Source organism: Pan troglodytes, chromosome 6, assembly GCF_028858775.2.
Source record: "Pan troglodytes isolate AG18354 chromosome 6, NHGRI_mPanTro3-v2.0_pri, whole genome shotgun sequence".
Classification (NCBI taxonomy): domain Eukaryota; kingdom Metazoa; phylum Chordata; class Mammalia; order Primates; family Hominidae; genus Pan; species Pan troglodytes.
In genome coordinates this window covers 67,873,522-67,892,563 of record NC_072404.2, presented here as the reverse complement: position 1 = coordinate 67,892,563, position 19,042 = coordinate 67,873,522, and the positions used below count along the sequence as shown (strand labels likewise).

Here is a 19,042-nt window from a genome sequence, read left to right as displayed (position 1 = left end):
TTTGAGACGGAGTTTTGCTCTTTTTTGCCCAGGCTGGAGTGCAATGGCACGATCTCGGCTCATTGCAACCTCCACCTACCGGGTGCAAGCGATGCTTCTGCCTCAGCCACCCGAGTAGCTGAGATTACAGGCACCCGCCACCATGCCCAGCTAATGGCCATCTGTTTTAGACATGTTCCTTTTAGAAAGTGTAGATTTTTTAGCTGGGCATGGTGGTACATGTCTGTAGTCCAAGCTACTTGGGAGGCTGAGGCAGGAGGATTGCTTGAGCCCAGGAGGTTGAGACTATAGTCGGCTGTCATTCCACCACGGCACTCCAGCCTGGGCAACAGAGCGAGACCCCTGTCTCAAAAACAACAAAACAGAGAGTGAAAAAACGGAGGCAGCCTACAGGCCCTTCTCATCGCGGGGGTGGTTAAAGTAAGTGCATTACGGTTTCTCCATACCTTGGCTCAATAGGCTGCTGTTAAAATGAAGCTCCTTTTATATGTATCAGTCATGTTAGGGGGGAAACGTTGCAAAGCAGGACTATTGGTAAATTCCCACTTTTTTTTTTTTAAATACTGTGTGTGCATGGTTGTGTCTGCGTAGCCTTCATATTTACAGGGTTGTGTGTGCTTGTGGAAAGTTCTAGAAGGATATACCATGCTGTTACTAGTAGCTGACTCTATGGAGTTGGTAGGAGGGTCACTGGAGAGGAACTTGCAACATATATACACTTCAGTGTTGTCTTTTTTGGGCAGACGGGGCAACAAGTAATATATACTAGTAATAAGATAATAAACATTAAAAACAGCCTGTAATCCCAGCACTTTGGAAGGCCAAGGCGGGAGGATTGCTTGAGGCCAGGAGTTTGAGACCAGCCTGGGCAACATAGGAAGACCCTGTCTCTAAAAAAATAAAAAATAAAAACTTAGCTGGGTGTGGTGGTGTGCACCTGTAGTCCAGCTACTCAGGAGGCTGAGGTAGGAGGATAACATGAGCCCAGGAGGTCGAGGCTGCATTTAGTGGTGATGGTGCCACAGTCCTCTGGCCTGGGCAACAGAGCGAGACCTTGTCTCTAAAAAAAAAAGGCCGGGCGGGCGCGGTTGCTCACGCCTGTAACCCCAGCACTTTGGGAGGCCGAGGCGGGCGAATCACAAAGTCAGGAGATTGAGACCATCCTCGCGAACATGGTAAAACCCCGTCTCTACTGAAAATACAAAAACATTAGCCGGGTGTGGTGGCGGGTGCCTGTGGTCCCAGCTACTCGGGAGGCTGAGGCAGGAGAATGGCGTGAACCCGGGAGGTGGAGCTTGCAGTGAGCCGAGATAGCGCCACTGCACTCCAGCCTGGGTGAGAGCGAGACTCCGTCTCAAAAAAAAAAAAAAAAAACCCAAAACCAAAAACACTTGCAGGGAGAGAGAGAAGGGGCGTTTTGTTCCTCCTGGGAGGGCACACTTGGGGTGGCACAGAACTTGGGAGTGAGTGAGTCAGGGGGACAGGGGTGCTGCCTGCACTTTCCCTGCTATTTCATGGATCCTCTCTGCTGCTTCCTCCTCCAGAAGAAGAAAAGGAAAGAGGCCGTGCCAGGAGCTGGGCTGCCGCCACCCCAAGCTCCCGCCTTGCCCTCTGAGGCCAGGGCTCCTCACGGCATCTCCCTGACTGCTGCCAGAAGGAGCAAAGCCAAGGCCAAAGGAAAGGAGGTGAAGAAGCAGGTGAGGCTCACCGTGCCCTGGTGGGGGGCTGTGGGGGGCTGAGCCATGCTCCTGTGGTCAGGGCCAGGGGCTCCACCTGCTGCTCTGTATTCACCCCCCCTGTAGCTGTGGCTCAGAGAGGTTGCGGGTGACGAGGGTGACGTGGCCGTCCCCGTGCTCCAGGGATAAGGAGATACTGGGGACTCTGCTCCTGTCCTCAGGAAATGTCTGCTCTAGCGGGGGCAAGGGACACTGGAACAGAGACCAGGAGACCTGGGTGACAGGCCCCCAGCCCAGCACCAGGTCCTCACAGGGCCCTCAGGCTTGGGTGAATCTGCCCGAGTGGCAGATGATGGCATGCCCACTCCCCACACCTGCTAGCCCCTGCCCAAGTGGTTTTTCCTCAAGCCCATTGGGTGGAAATGCTGGAGATGCTGCTGAAGTTTCTCTAAGAAGGGAACGGAGGCACCTGCCATAGTGATGAACAGAGATATGGTAGTGAGTACTGAGTGCTGAGTGCTGATACTGAGCACAGAGTACTGAGTATTGAGCACCAAGTACTGAGCATGGGCCAGCTGGGTTTTGGGCCCATTTCACCCTCCCCCTGGCCTCTGGGGTGCCCCTAACTGGGATCCCTGCCATGCACATGACAGATTCCCCCTGCGGCCTGACTGTGGCTCCAGGTTTCCAGAGAGGGTCCCCAGCCCGGCAGGACCCCCGTTCAGGTCCTAAGTCATTTGTCGGCCATGCTCTGTCCCCAGAACCGCAGCAAGGGGGGCGCTGTGAGCAAGCTGATGGAGAGCATGGCAGCCGAGGAGGACTTTGAACCCAACCAAGACTCGAGCTTCTCTGAGGACGAGCACCTGCCGCGTGGCGGGGCTGTGGAGCGGCTGCTGACCCTGGGTGAGTGGCCATGATGCCACATGTGCCGGGCGGGGCTGCTGGAGCCTCCCCTGGGGGAGGCAGATCTGAGCAAGGCTTGAGACGGAAGGGCTGGGCTAGCTGGGGCCAGGGAACCGCAGGAGCAGAGATCCTGAGGCTGTTACCCAGGTGGATGAGAAGGCTGGACTGGCTGCAGCTTAGTCAACTGCAGATGAGGCAAGAGAGCCGCCTTGGGACCAGGGAGGAGGCAGGTCCTGCGGGGCTTGGGAAGGAGTTCCGTGTTGGCCCTAAGGAAAATGAGAAGCTCTCTGAGGTTAGATGTGGGGATGTGATATGGTCAGATTGGCTTTAAAACGAGCTGTCTGGGCCGAGCGTGGTGGCCCATGCCTGTAATCCCAGCACTTTAGGAGACCGAGTTGGGCAGATCACCTGAGGTCAGGAGTTCCAGACCAGCCTGGCCAACATGGTGAAACCCTGATTCTACTGAAAATACAAAAATTAGCTGGGTGTGGTGGTGGGCGCATGTAATCCCAGCTACCCGGGAGGCTGGGGCGGGAGAATCACTTGAACCCAGGAGGCGGAGGTTGTGGTGAGCCAAGATCATGCCATTGCACTCCAGCCTGGGCAAAAAGAGCGAAACTGTGTCTCAAAAAAAAAAAAAGCTGTCTGGTGATGCACAGAGAATGAGTGGAGGCCCCAGGGAAGGCAAGGAGTCCAGTTAGGAGGCTTTGCTGTCCAGGCAAGAGTGGGTTGTAGCCTGGGGCTGCCATGGGGGCAGCAGGGAAGGAGGCGGGGCAGGGTGCACGCATTAGGAGGGAGAGTGGATGGGAGGTGGGGTCGGGGGTGCAGGCAGAGGAGAGGGGAAGGGAAGGGTGAGGACAGGTGTGGGGGTGGGCGGAGGCCCTGTCCCTGAGACCCAGGTCAGGGAGGGTCATCTGCTGGGATTTGATGACTATCGGGAAGTCATGCCCAGGCTCGGACCCAGGGGTCTGTAGCCCAGAGGCGAGATCGTGGGTATGGATGGGGGAGCGAGTGAGAAGGAGTCGGCCACCCCAAGGCTGCATTGGTCACCTGCTGCTATGTGACAACCAGCCACCACCTGTGTGCGTCTCAGGGGCACGTAGGGCTGCTGGGTGGCCATGCAGACCCCCAGTGGCCTCGCTCCTGCGGTGATGGGCTGGCCAGGGGTCAGCTGCTCCAGGTCTGTAGTCCTCTCTGCATGCGTTGTTTATCCTGCCAGACCCATGGCTTAAGAGGAAAAGTTGGGCTTAAGAGCTCTCTTGAGGCCTAGGCTCAGCATTGGGCCCCGGCCACTTCTGAGAGCCACATGGCCAAGCCCAACGTCAAGGCGTGGGAAGTGGACTCTGCCTGTGACAAGGCCACCTGAGGGCTCTGTGCAGGCACAGGCAGGGATAGGGCGGTCCCAACCATCCCTCTCCCAGCGAGTCATCTGGGTAATGGGAATGTCAGGGACAGACCAGGTGAAAGGTTCCACTGAGAAGGAAGGGCAGGCCCAAGTGTCTCGGCAGGGGCAGGGAGAGGGAGGGAGCAGAGAGTTGGGGCAATGAGAGGTGACAGCCTTAGGGAAGTTTGCCCCTGGGCATTCATTTCCACCAGAAAGAAAAAGTGGATGGAAAGTCTCAGAGGTAGGTGGGGTGTGGTCACATGTACCTGTAATCCCAGTGCTTTGGGAGGCCGAGGTGGGAGGATCACTTGAGACTAGGAGTTCAAGATCAATTGGGCAACGTAGCAAGACCCTGTCTCTACAAAAAATAATTAGCCAGGCATGGTGGTGCGCACCTATAGTCCCAGCTACTCAGGAGGCTAAGGTGGGAGGATGGCTTGAACCCAGGAGTTTGAGGCTGCAGTGAGCTATGATCTTGCCACTGCACTCCAGGCTGGATGACAGAGCAAGACCTTGTCTCTGAAAAGATTATTATTATTATTATTATTATTATTATTATTATTGAGACAAAATCTCACTCTCTGTCACCCAGGCTGGAGTGCAGTGGCGTGATCTTGGTTCACTGCAGCCTCTGCCTCCCAGGTTCAAGCAATTCTCTTGTCTCAGCCTCCCAAGTAGCTGGGACTACAGGCGTGCACTGCCACGCCTGGCTAATATTTGTGTTTTTAGTAGAGACAGGGTTTTACCATGTTGGCTAGGATGGTCTTGATCTCCTGACCTTGTGATCTGCCTGCCTCAGCCTCCCAAAGTGCTGGGATTACAGGCGTGAGCCACCGCACCTGGCCTGAAAAAATTATTAAAAAAAAAGAGGCCGGGCATGGTGGCTCACACCGGTAATCCCAGCACTTGGGAGGCTGAGGCGGGTGGATCACCCAAGGTCAGGGGCTCGGGACCAGCCTGGCCAACATGGCGGAACCCCATCTCTACTAAAAATACAAAAATTAGCCAGGCGTGGTGGCGGGTGCCTGTAATTTCAGCTACTTGGGAGGCTGAGGCACGAGAATCACTTAAACCCAGGAGGCAGAGGTTGCAGTGAGCCGAGATCATGCCATTGCATTCCAGCCTGGGCAACAAGATTGAAACTCCATCTCAAAAATAAATAAATAAATAAATAAAATAAAAAGAAAGTCCTAGAAGTTTGGCTGAGGGCAGCAGTAAGGTGAGGGCAGACGTCATGAGGGAGGATGGTCGCTGTGAGTGTCCGGTGATGGCTGGAACCCAGAGCTTCATGCCAGGCCCAGAGGCTGCTGGTCTTGAGGTGGGAAGAGACAGCACGTGCAGGCTTTCATCCCTGGGTTCACACCCACCTGGGGTCTTTGCAGACATCTGGGGCCAGGCCGGGGAGGGGGCTGGGAGGAGAGGGGCTGGCCACGGCACCCTGTGCGTGCCCACTGGTACACACAGGTCTGCACGGGTACACATACAGGCAGACGAAGGAGTGCACATGTCTCAGCCCCACAGGCCCACCCAGCACCAGGGCCTCCATTCCAAGGGGATGACTTGGGGGTGACAGGAGGAGGGAGAGGTGTCGCAGACATCCCTGGCTCCAGTCTTGCCTCACGATCCAACCCCTGCAGCCCCTCGCTCCTGCATCATCGACAAGGACGAGCTGAAGGACGGCCTGCGTGTGCTCATCCCCATGGACGACAAGCTGCTGTAGGCTGGGCACGTGCAGACCGTGCACTCGCCAGACATGTGAGTGGGGTGGGAAGTCCAGCGCAGAGCCCCGTGTCCCATACCCGCCCTGTGTCCCATACCCGCCCCGTGTCCCGGCCGCCTCTGTGCCTGGCTGCTTCTCCTTTCTGGGCTGTGGCTTCCCCCGAAGGCACAGGGCAGGGGCATGAGTGGGCTCAGAGCTGACTGGGAGGCCCTGGGCACTTTGAGGGAGTACCGGGTGAACCCTCCCACGGGCTGGGCACGGCTGCTCCATGGCAGGAGCCACAGTGGGAAGGGGTGAGAGAGCGTGCTGGCCTCTCTCAGGATCTGGACTGCGCCAGCCTGGTGTGCTCTACAACCCCTAGTCCTACAGATGAAGAAAATGAACCCAGAAAGGGGGAGAATTCCCAAATTCAGCAAGTCAGCAAACCTCTGAGTCCTGGTGTCACCTCCCAGTGGTCTAGGAGGCAGTGCTGGTGCTGGTGGGGTTGAGGCCCTCTGGGGAGGTCTTGGCCTCTGCCACCTCACACCTCGTTTGCTCCTACAGATACCGCGTGGTGGTGGAGGGTGAGCGTGGGAACCGGCCCCACATCTACTGTCTGGAGCAGTTGCTGCAGGAGGTAGTGAGAGGGGGAGGGGTGGGGCCTCGGGAGGCTTGGGGTGGGCTGGGTGTCCAAGGCCACGGCCACAACTGTGTCCACACCTTGGACTCATCCCATGCCCTCCTAGATCATCGATGTGAGGCCAGCTGCCACTCGCTTCTTGCCACAAGGGACCAGGATTGCAGCCTACTGGAGCCAGCATGGTCTGAGGTGAGATACCTCCTCCCCAACTCTCCCCTGCCGTCTAACATCTCAGTATGGACTTGTTTGGCTACTAAAACCCAACTCTAACTGCTTAAGAATAAAGACGTGTGGGCTCACATAACTGAAAACTGTATGGCCTTCAGGCATGGTTGGATCCAGGTGCCATTTAAACGATGTCATCAGGACTCCAGCTCTGAGTATCTGTCAGCAGTGCTGTCATCTGTGCTGGCTTCACACTAGCTCCTTGGAGATTGTATTTTACCATCTTAAGAAATCTTACCATTGTAGGATTTCTCAGTCCCGGTTTTCCCACACAAGTTCTAGTGTGAACTGACTTGGGCCACATGGTTTTCATTGATCCTACCACCGTGAGTCTGATCAACCGGGCCTGGGTCAGATTCTCATCCCTGGGGTTAAGGAGTGAGGTCACCTCCCTTTTATTCGTGGACTGAGAAAGATGGGAGGGTGGCTTCCCCTGCAAAGTGGACATGTTGTTAGAATAAGAGAGAATGAGGCTGGGTGTGGTGGCTCATGCCTGTAATCCCAGCACTTTGGGAGGCCAAGGTAGGTGGATCACTTGAGGTCAGGAGTTCAAGACCAGCTTAGCCAACGTGGTAAAACCCCATCTCTACTAAAAATACAAAAATTAGCTGGGCATGGTGGCAGGCGCCTGTAATCCCAGCTACTTGGGAGGCTGAGGCAGGAGAATCGTTCAAACCTGGGAGGCAGAGGTTGCAGTGAGCCAAGATTGCACCACTGCACTCCAGCCTGGGTGACAGAGTGTGACTACGTCTCAAAAAAAGAAAAAAGAATGGGGGCTGGATGGAGAAAAACAACAGGTAACCTAGGAAATTTAGGTGTGGATATCAGACAGGCAAGAAAGACAGTCAAATGGTCCAACCCTTAGCTTTTGCAAAAGCAATGTATCCTAGAGAGGGGGTATGGATGTGGATTAGACATTCCCCGCCTGTGCAAAAAAAAAAGCCCACTCACATGCCAAATACAGTCCACTGCTTGGCCTACAATCCATTCACACCCAGAAGATGGAAGCCAATGCCAGCTCAGCAAAACAACAGATGACTGGTCCAGCCTGAGTAGAGGATCTCAGGCCAGAAGACTTAGTTTTTTCCATTGTATTAGTCACTCATTTATCATCCAAATTCTGAAAGTGCTGTTAATAAAGCAGAAGTTGGCCTTAGATTCAGATTTCCTGGCACACGCTGTCCCCCTGTACTGGGAGGTGCTGGCTGTGTTCTAGGCCTGCCTCATGGGTATCATTCTGGATTCTTGGGCCTTCCCTGTCCCTCATCCTGGGAACCACTTTTGTTGCATTGCATGTTTTTCTCTTTTTTGGTTCAGCTCCTTGTTTTAAACAGTGGATCTTTGAGTAGCTTTCTGAGGAAGAGTCTGTGGGAGTTAAATTTCTCACATCCTTGTGTATTTGCAAATCTCTTCATTCTACCCTTATTTTTTAGAGATAGTTGAGCTGGGTACCCTTATTCTTTAGAGATAGTTGAGCTGGGTATAAATTCACGACTGGAAATAGTTCCCCTCACCATTTCAAAGACATTTTTCTATTTTTCTCTTGCTTCCCATGTTGAAGACATTCAAGATTGTGATTCCAAAATCATTGTGGGAGACCTGCTTTTTTATCTCTGGAAACTTTTAGGATCTTCTCACTGTCCCTAGATCTGGAATTTCGTGTGTGTGTGTGTGTGTGTTCTCATCATGCTTGGTATCTGCAGAGGGAGGCTTTGATTTTGAAGCACATTTCCTTGATTCTTGGAAGCTCTACTTGTAGCACAACTTGGATAACTTCTCTTGTGAATTTCATGTTTTCCCTGGAACTTGGGCTAGGTCCCATGGCCCCTGGTGTGTGTGTCTTTTTTTCTGTTAATATTTTCTTATTTTGTTCAACTTGCGGAGAGATTTTCTCTACTTTTATCTTCTAACCCCTTCTGTTTTCTTGAATTTTAAAATTTTCTGCTGTCATTTAAAAAAATTCTCCACCAGCTGCAGTGGCTTACATCTGTAGTCCCAGCAATTTGGGAGCCTGATGTGGGCAGATCACTTGAACCCAGGAGTTCGAAACCAGCCTGGGCAACATAGCAAGACCATGTCTCTACAAAAAGATACAAAAATTAGCCAGGCTTGGGCCAGGCGTGGTGGCTCACATCTGTAATCTCAACACTTTGGGAGGCCAAGGTGGGCAGATCACCTGAGGTCAGGGTTTGAGACCAGCCTGGGCAGCATGGTGAAACCCCGTCTCTATTAAAAATACAAAAATAAGCTGGGCGTGGTGGTGGGTGCCTGTAATCCCAGCTACTCGGGAGGCTGAGGCAGGAAGGAATCACCTGAACCTGGGAAGTAGAGGTTGCAGTGAGCCGAGATCACACTGCTGCACTCTAGCCTGGGTAACATAGTGAGACTCTGTCTCAAAAAAAAAAAAATTATCCAGGCTTGGTGGTGTGCACCTGTTGTCCTTGCTACTTGGGAGACCGAAGTGGGAGGATCACCTGAGCCTGGGTGGTCGAGGCTTCAGTGAGCTATGATTGCGCCATTGCATTCCAGCCTGGGTGACAGAATGACACCCTGTCTCAAAAAAAAAAAATCCTTAAGAGTTCTTTCTTATTCTCTGAATATTCCTTAAATTTTTTTTTTTTTGTTTTATCAACACATTTCTTTTTAAACTTTCTCAGAGGATTGTTTTTCATTTTAACTTTCTGTATTTTTTTGAGACAGAGTCTTGCTCTGTCACCCAGGCCGGAGTGCGGTGCAGTGATCTCAGCTTACTGCAGCCTCTACCTCCCGGGTTCAAGTGATTCTCCTGCCTCAGCCTCTGGAGTAGCTGGGATTACAGGCATGCACCACCATGCCCAGCTAATTTTTTGTATTTTTAGTAGAGACGGGATTTCACCATGTTGGCCTGACTGGCCTCGAACTCCTGTCCTCAGGTGATCTGCCTCTCTCGGCCTCCCAAAGTGCTGGGATTACAGGCGTGAGCCACTGCGCCTGGCCTCATTTTAGCTTTCTGCAGCTCCCTCTCTCTTCCCAGTCCCCCCTCCTTCTGTTTGCTGGTGCTGTGCTCTTCCTCTGGTTAGAACTTCTTAGGCATCTGGGGACCCTGAATGAAGAGAACATTATCAAGCTGATGGGAACTCTGTGCACTCATGAGTCTTTGTCATAGCGGGTGGACAGGAAGGTTTTGTTAGGGGGCTGCCCAGATTCTGCAAGACTCACATCCTTGGGGATATAGTCCCAGCATCTGGCGTTTGGGAAGAGGGCTGGGCTATCACCCTTTGGGGGGCCTGTCCAGCCTCCTCCCTGTGCTCAGTGTCCTTCAGTCTGGAGCCTCTCTCTAGGGTGAACCTCCCAGCTCCTGCCAGCTGGGCCACCCTCAGCCTGTTCAGTGTTGAGGTCTCCCTCAGCCCTGCCTCCGGAGGTGGTTGGGGCCTCTTGAGCCCGAGCCTTGGCAGGATTCTCTTGGGAAAACCACCTCCTCCTCGTGGGTATCACCTCCTCCTAGGAGATCAAAGCCCGCTCCTGCACGTTCATCCCGGCATCTCTCCGGAAATGCCACCGTCTCCCACTGCCGCCCTCCCCTTTCCCATTCTTCATGTCCTTCAGGGTTGACACCTGTGTCCCTCCTTTGCTGTGGTTGCAGGAGGGTCTTGTGCGTGAGCGGGCACAGGTGCATGTGCTCAGCTGTCTTGTGTCACCCAAAGTCAGCTAGAAATGGGAGACCCAGGCCAGGGACAGTGGCTCACGCCTGTAATCCCAGCACTTTGGGAGGCTGAGGTGAGCGGATCACCTGAGGTCGGGAGTTTGAGACCAGCCTGACCAACATGGAGAAACCCCATCTCTACTAAAAATACAGAATTAGCCAGGCGTGGTGGCGCATGTCTGTAATCCCAGCTACTTGGGAGGCCGAGGCAGGAGAATCACTTGAACCCGGGAGGCGGAGGTTGCGGCAAGTCAAGATCACGCCATTGCACTCCAGCCTGGGCATCGAGAGTGAAACTCTGTCTCAAAAAAAAAAAAAAAAAAGAAAGGGAGACCCATTTCTCCTGCCCGGATGGCCTGGCTCTAACACCCACATTCTGAGCCACTGTATACCCTCCACCCATGTCCCCACTGCTGTACCATAGAGACCAGGGCTGCACAGGGGCCAGTTTCTGCCATCCTGACCTTTGTGCCTCACTAGGGAGCTGGAGGTTGGAGGGCCTCCCCTGAGCCTCCCCTCCTCCCACAGGGTTACTGGACCTGGAGGAGGATGGGGACTTGACCACCGTGGAGTTTGACAACGGAGACACGGGCAGGATCCCCCTCTCACATATCCGCCTCCTGCCCCCTGACTATAAGATCCAATGTAAGTGACAAGCTCATGACACCCGGGCTCCTGCCAGGGGCCGCCCACCGAGGCTCTCGCCCTCCAAGCCCAGCTCTGGGCTGTGTCTGAAGTCATTTGGAGCCACAGGTGATAGAAGTAGCAGAATCCATGGATGGGCTCCTGTGAGATCCCAGGGTTCCCGGGTCCTGGGTCCATGAGGACAGCACAAGCCCAGTGGCCCAGGCCATGGGAAGCTGATCAAAAATTGTTAATGGCTGGGTGCGGTGGCTCACGCCTGTAATCCCAGCACTTTGGGAGGCCAAGATGGGCGGGTCATGAGGTCAAGAGATCGAGACCATACCAGCCAATATGGTGAAACCCTGTCTCTATTAAAAATACAAAAATTAGCCGGGTATGGTGACATGCACCTGTAGTCCCAGCTACTCGGGAGGCTGAGGCAGGAGGATCCCTTGAACCTGAGAGGCGGAGGTTGCAGTGAGCTGAGATCCTGCCACTGCACTCTATCCTGGCTACAGAGCGAGACTCTGTCTCAAAAAAAAAAAAAAACCAAAAAACCAAAAAAAAACAACAAAAGTCAGCATCTTTATCCACCTGTCCCAGTTCCACAAAGTGCTTTGTTTTACTTCATTATTCGGGAGCCTCTGGCTGCCCCCTGCAGACGGGGTTTCCCCTGCTGGACCTCACAGCCTGTCGTGGGAGCCCACCCGGGGTCAGACACCTGGTGTCAGTTGCTTCCGCCCCCATCCCCAATCCCCGGGACAGACCACGGTCTTGGAAGCTCCAAGCTGGGGACCCCAGGCCTGATGAGCCACTCTGTCCTCTGCCCCACAGGTGCTGAGCCATCCCCGGCCCTCCTGGTGCCAAGTGCCAAGCGCCGCAGCCGGAAGACCAGCAAAGACACTGGGGAGGGCAAAGATGGTGGCACGGCTGGGTCGGAGGAGCCAGGAGCCAAGGCCCGTGGGAGTGGGTGGAAACCCAGTGCCAAGGCCAGGGGTGGCCCGGTCCCCAGGGCAGGGGCGGTGGGCGGAGCTCCTTCGTGCATCCAAACTCCGGGCTTGGGAACCTGTCGAAGTGCCTGCCTGCTGTCTGTAAGAACTCTGAGCCGAGTGCGGTGCCTCACACCTGTAATCCCAGCACTTTGGGAGGCCAAGGCGAGCAGATCGCCTGATGTCAGGAGTTCAAGACCAGTCTGGCCAACGTGGTGAAACCCCGTCTCTACTAAAAATATAAAAATTAGCCGGGCATGGTGGTGAGTGCCTGTAATCCCAACTACGTGGGAGGCTGAGGCAGGAGAATCGCTTGAACCTGGGAGCTGGAGGTTGCAGTGAGCCAAGATCGTGCCATTACACTCCAGCCTGGGCAACAAGAGCGAAACTCCATCTCAAAAAAAAAAAAAAAGAGAGAGAGAACTCTGCACCTGCACTGCAGGGCCGTTCTGACCAGGTGATAGATGAGGAAACTGAGGCTGAGGGAGGCAGGTTGGTTTGTCAGAGGCAGAGCTGAGCTGCAGCTGGCCTGTGTTTCTTTCCAGAATCCAGAGAAAATGCTTCGTGCAGGCTGAAAGCAGAGGAGGACCCGCTTTGGGGCCAACACAACTTAAGGTTGTTATAGGGGAACTGCCGAAGGAGGCCTAAGAAGGCTGCAGCCAGGTTCCGCTCAAGAAGTAGCAGGGCCAGGATTGAAACCAGGCCTTTCTGCTGGGCGCAGTGGTCCACACCTATTCTCAGCACTCTAGGAGGCCCAGGCACAGGGATCGCTTGAGCCCAGGAGTTTAAGACCAGCCTGGGCAACAGAGCAAAACTGTATCTCTACAAAAAAAAAATAATAATAATAATAATACAAAAAATTCCCCAGGCATAGTGGCGCATGCTTGTGGCCTCAGATTACTTGGGAGACTGAGGCTGGAGGCTCACATGAGCCCAGGGAGGTTAGGGCTGCAATGAGCTTTAATCACGCCACTGCACTCCAGCTTGGGTGACTGAGACCCCATCTCAAAAAAAAACAAAAACAAAAACAAAACTCACAGAAGCAGGCCTTTCTGATGAAAGCCACAGCTCATCTCTGCCAGGAAGCCCCCGCCCCAGCCTCTCATCTGTTTTGTTTTGCAGACAGAGCTGCTACCCTGGAGGAAGGGAACCCAACAGACGAAGTCCCCAGTACCCCCCTAGCCCTGGAGCCGAGCAGCACCCCAGGTTCCAAGAAGAGCCCCCCAGAGCCTGTGGACAAGCGAGCCAAGGCCCCCAAGGTGCGCCGGGCACTGCCGCAGCCCAGTCCCGCACCACCCGCCTTCACCAGCTGCCCAGCACCCGAGCCATTTGTGGAGCTGCCAGCTCCTGCCACCACCCTGGCCCCAGCACCCCTCATCACCATGCCTGCCACACGCCCCAAGCCCAAGAAGGCACGGGCAGCCGAGGAGTCGGGTGCCAAGGGCCCTCGGAGGCCGGGGGAGGAGGCCGAGCTGCTTGTCAAACTGGATCACGAGTGTGTCATGTCACCCAAAAGCAAGAAGGCTAAAGAGGCCCTGCTGCTCCGGGAGGATCCGGGGGCGGGGGGCTGGCAGGAGCCCAAGAGCCTCCTGAGCCTGGGCAGCTATCGCCCGGCGGCCGGCAGCAGCGAGCCCAAGGCACCCTGGCCCAAGGCCACCGACCGGGACCTCGCCCAGGAACCCGGGCCGGGGCTTACTTTCGAGGACTCTGGGAACCCCAGGAGCCCGGACAAGGCCCAGGCTGAGCAGGACGGGGCCGAAGAGTCCGAGAGCAGCAGCAGCGGCGGCAGCAGCGGCAGCAGCGGCTCGGAGACAGAAGGGGAGGAGGAAGGCGACAAGAACGGGGACGGGGGCTGCGGCGCCGGGGGCCGTGGCGCCGGGGGCCGTAACTGCAGCGCTGCCAGCTCCAGGGCGGCCTCACCGGCCTCCTCCTCCTCCTCCTCCTCCTCCTCCTCTTCCTCTTCGTCTTCCTCCTCTTCCTCCTCCTCCTCTTCCTCATCCTCATCCTCCTCCTCCTCCTCTTCCTCTTCTTCTTCCTCCACCACAGATGAGGACTCTTCCTGCAGCTCGGAAGATGAGGCAGCCCCCGACCCCACGGCTGGCCCTTCTGCGCAGGCGGCGCTCCCCACCAAGGCCACCAAGCAGGCCGGCAAGGTGCGGCCCTCGGCCCACTCCCCAGGCAAGAAGACGCCCGCGCCCCAGCCCCAGGCGCCTCCTCCGCAGCCCACACAGCCTCTGCAGCCCAAGGCTCAGGCCAGGGCCAAAAGCCGACCCAAGAAGAGAGAGGGCGTCCACCTCCCCACCACCAAGGAGCTGGCCAAGTGGCAGCGCCTGCCGTCCGTGGAGAACCGGCCCAAGATTGCCGCCTTCCTGCCAGCCTGGCAGCTCTGGAAGTGGTTCGGCAAGCCCACCCAGGTGAGCAAGCTCGCGCCCGGGCACGGCCGAGGGGCCGGGGGCCTTGTCTCTCTCTGCTGGGCCCACGGCTTCACGCCGTGTCTCCGCGTGTGGTAACCTCCCAGAACCCCAGGGTGGAGGGCTGGCGTCCCACTTTATGGATGGGTACACTGAGTCTCAGAGTGTCCTCAGGCACCTGGGTCTGTCGGACTCCAATGCCTGAGTCCTTCAGAGCAGAGCGGTCCTGCCCTCTGGTCCTGGGAGGCAGAGCCACCCTCATGTGGAGCCCAGATGAAGGAAACGTGCAAAGATCAGCACAGACCCACAGGCGTCAGCGCCACGTGGAAGGGGCTTTCCAGGCCTCTGGGATTGTTTCCTTTTTCTTTTTTTGAGACTGAGTCTCTCTCTGTTGCCCAGGCTGGAGTGCGGTGGTGTGATCTTGGCTTACTGCACCCTCTGCCTCCCGGGTTCAAGCAATTCTCCCGCTTCAGCCTCCCAAGTAGCTGGGATTACAGGCGCACGCCACCACGCCTGGCTATTTTTTGTATTTTTAGTAGAGATGGGGGTTTCCCCATGTGGGTCAGGATGATCTCAAACTCTCCTGGCCTCAAGTGATCTGCCTGCCTCGGACTCCCAAAGTGCTGGGATTACAGGTGTGAGCCACCGCGCCTGGCTTTTTCTTTTCTTTCTTTCTTTTTTTTTTTAAGAGAGAGGATCTTGCTCTGTCACCCAGGCTGGAGTGCAGCGGCGCCATCATAGCTCACTGCAGCTTTGAACATCTGCGCCCAAGCAGTTTTCCCACCTCGGCCTCCTGAGTAGCTGGGACTACAGACGTGTGCCACCATGCTACCCAGCTGATTTTAAAATATTTTTGTAGAGACAGGGTCTCACTGTGTTGCCTGGGCTGGTCTCGAACCCCTGGGCTCAAGTGATCCTCCTGCCTCGGCCTCCCAGAGTGCTGGGATTCCAGGTGCGGGGCCTGACAGCCTGTTGTGCGTGGCATTTTAGTGTTCCCAGCTATGCCCCGGGCTGCTGGCCACTAGTGTGGCAGTCCCAGCAGAAGGTACCTCCTTCCCGGGTTTGCTAGCAAAAGTCCAGGATTGAAGCTCCTTGGCCTGGCCAGGATCATGTGCCCACCCCTGAGTGAATCAATATGGCCTGGAAAACAAAGTCCTGGCTGGCCAGGTTGGGGTCCCGTGTGCCCTGCCTGCAGCAGTGGGTTAGCTGTTCAGAAGGAGCCCTTCCAGCCTACCTGTGGCTGTCTACACACATGCACACACACTTGCACACAGTGCACTCAAAAACAGGCACATGCACACACGCACACACGCACACATATGCATGCACATGGACACACGAATGCACATACAGCCACACACAAAAGCAAGTACACACGCACGCAGATGTACATGTGAATGCAGGCACATACACGAACCATGTAAACATGAACATGCACACACATGCACACAAATACACTACACCCACCCAAACGCACTCTTGCACACGTACACAAATGTTGGCACATACATGCGTGCACATGCATCCATGCACATGTGCACGCACACATGAGTACACGTGCATACACACGCAAACACGTGGGTGCACACACGAACACACGTGCACACACACGAACACGTGCACAAGTGTAGTCACATACATGCATGCACATGCATCCATGCATGAACACACATGCACAAATGCACAGATGAACATGTGCACACACAGGTACATACACATGACAGGACCCAGTGTGAGAAGTGAGGGTGGTTCAGGCAGGCTGGCAGGGAGCCCCCAACGTGCTGTAGGTGTGGGGCAGGAGCACCTGCATGTTCCAGTAGGAGTCAGTGGTGTCTCAGGCAGCATTTCCAAAGCTGCTCTAGAATGGAGTTTCAAGTCTCTCTTGCCCAGGTGCAGTGGCTTAAGTCTGTAATCCCAGCACTTTGGGAGGCCCAGGCGGGAGGATCACTTAAGCTTGGGAGGTCAAGGCTGCAGTGAGCTATGATTGTGCCACTATACTCCAACCTGGGCGATAGCGTGAGACCTTGTCTTGAAAAAAATAATAGTTTTAGCCGGGCGCAGTGGCTCACACCTGTAATCCCAGCATTTTTGGAGGCCCAGGCAGGAGGATCACTTGAGGTCAGGAGTTTGAGACCAGACTGCCAACATGGTGAAACCCCGTCTCTACTAAAAATACACACACAAAAATTAGCCAGGTGTGGTGGTGCACGCCTGTAATCCCATCTACTTGGGAGGCCGAGGCAGTAGAACTGCTTGAACCTGGGAGGCAGAGGCTACAGTGAGCCAAGATAGTGCCACTGCACTCCAGCCTGGGCGACAGAGTGAGACTTCATCTCAAAAAGAATAATAATAATAATAACAATTTTTAAAAGATAAAAAAGGCCAGGTGTGGTAGCTCACGCCTGTAATCCCAGCTCTTTGGGTGGCTTATGTGGGAGGATCACTTGAGGTCAAAAGTTCGAGACCATCTTGGGCAACATAGTGAAACCCCCATCTCTACAAAAATGAAAATATTAGCCGTGCATTCCTGTAGTCCCATCAACTCAGGCGGCCGAGGGAGGAGGATGGCTTGAGCCCAGGAGATTGAGGCTGCAGTGAGCTATGATAGTACCACTGCAGTCCTGCCTGGGTGACAGAGCAAGACCCTTTCTCTGAAAAAAGTAATTTTCAAAAGAAAAATAAGGCCAGGTGCAGTGGCTGACACTGCGATCCTAGTGCTTTGGGAGGCAAAGGTGGGAGGGTGGTTTGAGGCCAAAAGTCTGAGACCATCCTGGGCAACATAGTGAGACCTTGTTCTCTACAAAAATAATCAAAATTAGCCGGGTATGGTGTGCGCCTGTATTCTCAGCTCCTCAGAGGCTGAGGTGGGAGAGGATTTCTTGAGTCTAGGAGTTCGTGGCTGCAGTGAATCATGATGGCGCCACTGCGCTCCAGCCTGGGCAACAGAGGGAGACCCTGTCTCAAAAATAAAAAGTCTCGTAGCGGCAGAATCCTTAGATTAAGGGAAGCGCCTCTTGGAGACCCAGCATATCAAAGAGGTGGAAGAGGGGCTTCCCCACTTGGAGCAAGACAAGGGGCTTCCTCCTCTCCCAAGAGTTGGATAGGGGTTGACTTAGAGGCCAAGGGCCTGGAGTCCCAAGCGCAGAGCCTGCCAGGCGGCGGGCTCCTCAGGGCTGGGCCAGGGCCTGTGCCGTGACACACGTGTCCTTGCAGCAGCGTGGCATGAAGGGCAAGGCCCGCAAGCTCTTCTACAAGGCCATCGTGTGCGGCAAGGAGATGATCCGTATTGGGGACTGTGCCGTGTTCCTCTCTGCCGGCCACCCCAACCTGCCCTACATCGGCTGCATCCAGAGCATGTGGGAGTCGTGGGGCAACAACATGGTGGTCCGCGTCAAGTGGTTCTACCACCCCGAGGAGACCAGCCCAGGCAAGCAGTTCCACCAGGGCCAAGTGAGCCTGCAGCCCGGCTGCAGCCCCCCGGGCTGGGCCCCCCAGTCCTAGGCGGTGTAGGGCAGACCTGAGGGTGAGGCGTTCTGGGTGCTGGAGCATCAGCAGCCCTGCCCAGTGGGTCAGCCCTGTCTTGGGGCCTGGCGTCAGGTGCAGCAGCCCCTGGGCTCACCCAAGCCCCTCCTCTCTCCCCCACACAGCACTGGGACCAGAAGTCCAGCCGCAGCCTCCTGGCGGCCCTGCAGGTCTCCAGCCAGAGGAAGGACTTCATGGAGGTAGGTGGTGGTGGTGGTGGGTGGGTTGGGGATGGCTGCCTCCTTCCAGGCAGCTCAGACAGGGCTCAGCTCAGCATCTGCTGCTCTGTTCCCTATGGTCTCCCTCAGCCTCTGACCTCCTGTCCCTGCCACTCTCAGTGCCTGGCTCCTGTTCTCTGTCTCTCCCGGTCTCTGCGTCTATCTCTGTCTCTGGGTCTCCTCTGCTCTCCCAGTGTCTGTCTCTGAGTCTCTGGCCATTCTTGCCCTCTGACTCTCTCTGGGTCTCTCCCAACCTCTATCTTTCAGTCTCTGTGTCTCTCTGGGTCTCTCGATCTCAGTCTCGGTCTCTGTCTCTCTGCGTCTTTGGATCTCTTGGTCTGTCTATCCTTGTCTTCTGTCTCTCATTTGCTCTCCATCTCTCAGTCTCTGTCTCTCTTTTGTTGGTCTGTCTCTCCTTGTCTTCTGTCTCTCATTTGCTCTCCATCTCTCAGTCTCTGTCTCTCTTTTGTTGGTCTGTCTCTTCCTCAGCCTCTGTCTCTGACCTGGTCTCTGTCTCAGTCCCTGGGGCTCCCTCTGCTTCTGTCTCTGTCCCTGTGGCTCCCTGGGGCTCCCTCGGCCTTTGTGCCCCCCACCTGCCATCCTGATGTCCCCGCGTGCCCGCAGCGTGCGCTATACCAGTCCTCGCATGTGGACGAAAATGACGTGCAGACGGTGTCACACAAGTGCCTGGTGTTGGGCCTGGAGCAGTATGAGCAGATGCTGAAGACCAAGAAGTACCAGGACAGCGAGGGCCTGTACTACCTCGCGGGCACCTACGAGCCCACAACAGGCATGATCTTTTCCACGGACGGCGTGCCCATGCTCTGCTGAGCCTGCCGGGCCCTGCTGGCCACCAGCCACCTGTGCCCCGAGGGCGGCCAGGGACCCCTCTCCATCACTGCCATGGTTCGGAGACCACGTGCGTTGTGTGCATGTGAGCGCTCCTGCAGGCGTGAGCATGGGGCCAGGTGTGCATGTGGACGCCCGGGTGAGTGTGTGTGTGCATGTGTGTGCCCGTGTGCATGCACGTGTGTGCATGCATGTGCACATGCTTCCAGCCCCACCTTCC

The 19,042-nt window shown here is 55.6% G+C and overlaps 2 protein-coding genes across 2 annotated transcripts; both read left to right on the top strand.

Annotated features, from left to right (window-relative positions):
* Positions 1 to 1,514: 1,514 nt before the first annotated feature.
* Positions 1,515 to 14,332, top strand: LOC107971940 (trinucleotide repeat-containing gene 18 protein-like). The gene is made up of 10 exons (XM_063815924.1): positions 1,515 to 1,697; positions 2,438 to 2,579; positions 5,346 to 5,437; positions 5,684 to 5,718; positions 6,227 to 6,302; positions 6,409 to 6,484; positions 9,255 to 9,263; positions 10,720 to 10,854; positions 11,668 to 11,832; positions 12,945 to 14,332. The coding sequence occupies exons 1-10, from the start codon at positions 1,515 to 1,517 to the stop codon at positions 14,330 to 14,332; spliced, it is 2,301 nt and encodes a 766-aa protein (XP_063671994.1).
* Positions 14,333 to 17,455: 3,123 nt separating this feature from the next.
* LOC134810615 (trinucleotide repeat-containing gene 18 protein-like) lies at positions 17,456 to 17,801 on the top strand. The gene has a single exon (XM_063815922.1). The coding sequence runs from the start codon at positions 17,456 to 17,458 to the stop codon at positions 17,732 to 17,734; it is 279 nt and encodes a 92-aa protein (XP_063671992.1). The 3' UTR covers positions 17,735 to 17,801.
* The last annotated feature ends 1,241 nt before the right edge of the window (positions 17,802 to 19,042 follow it).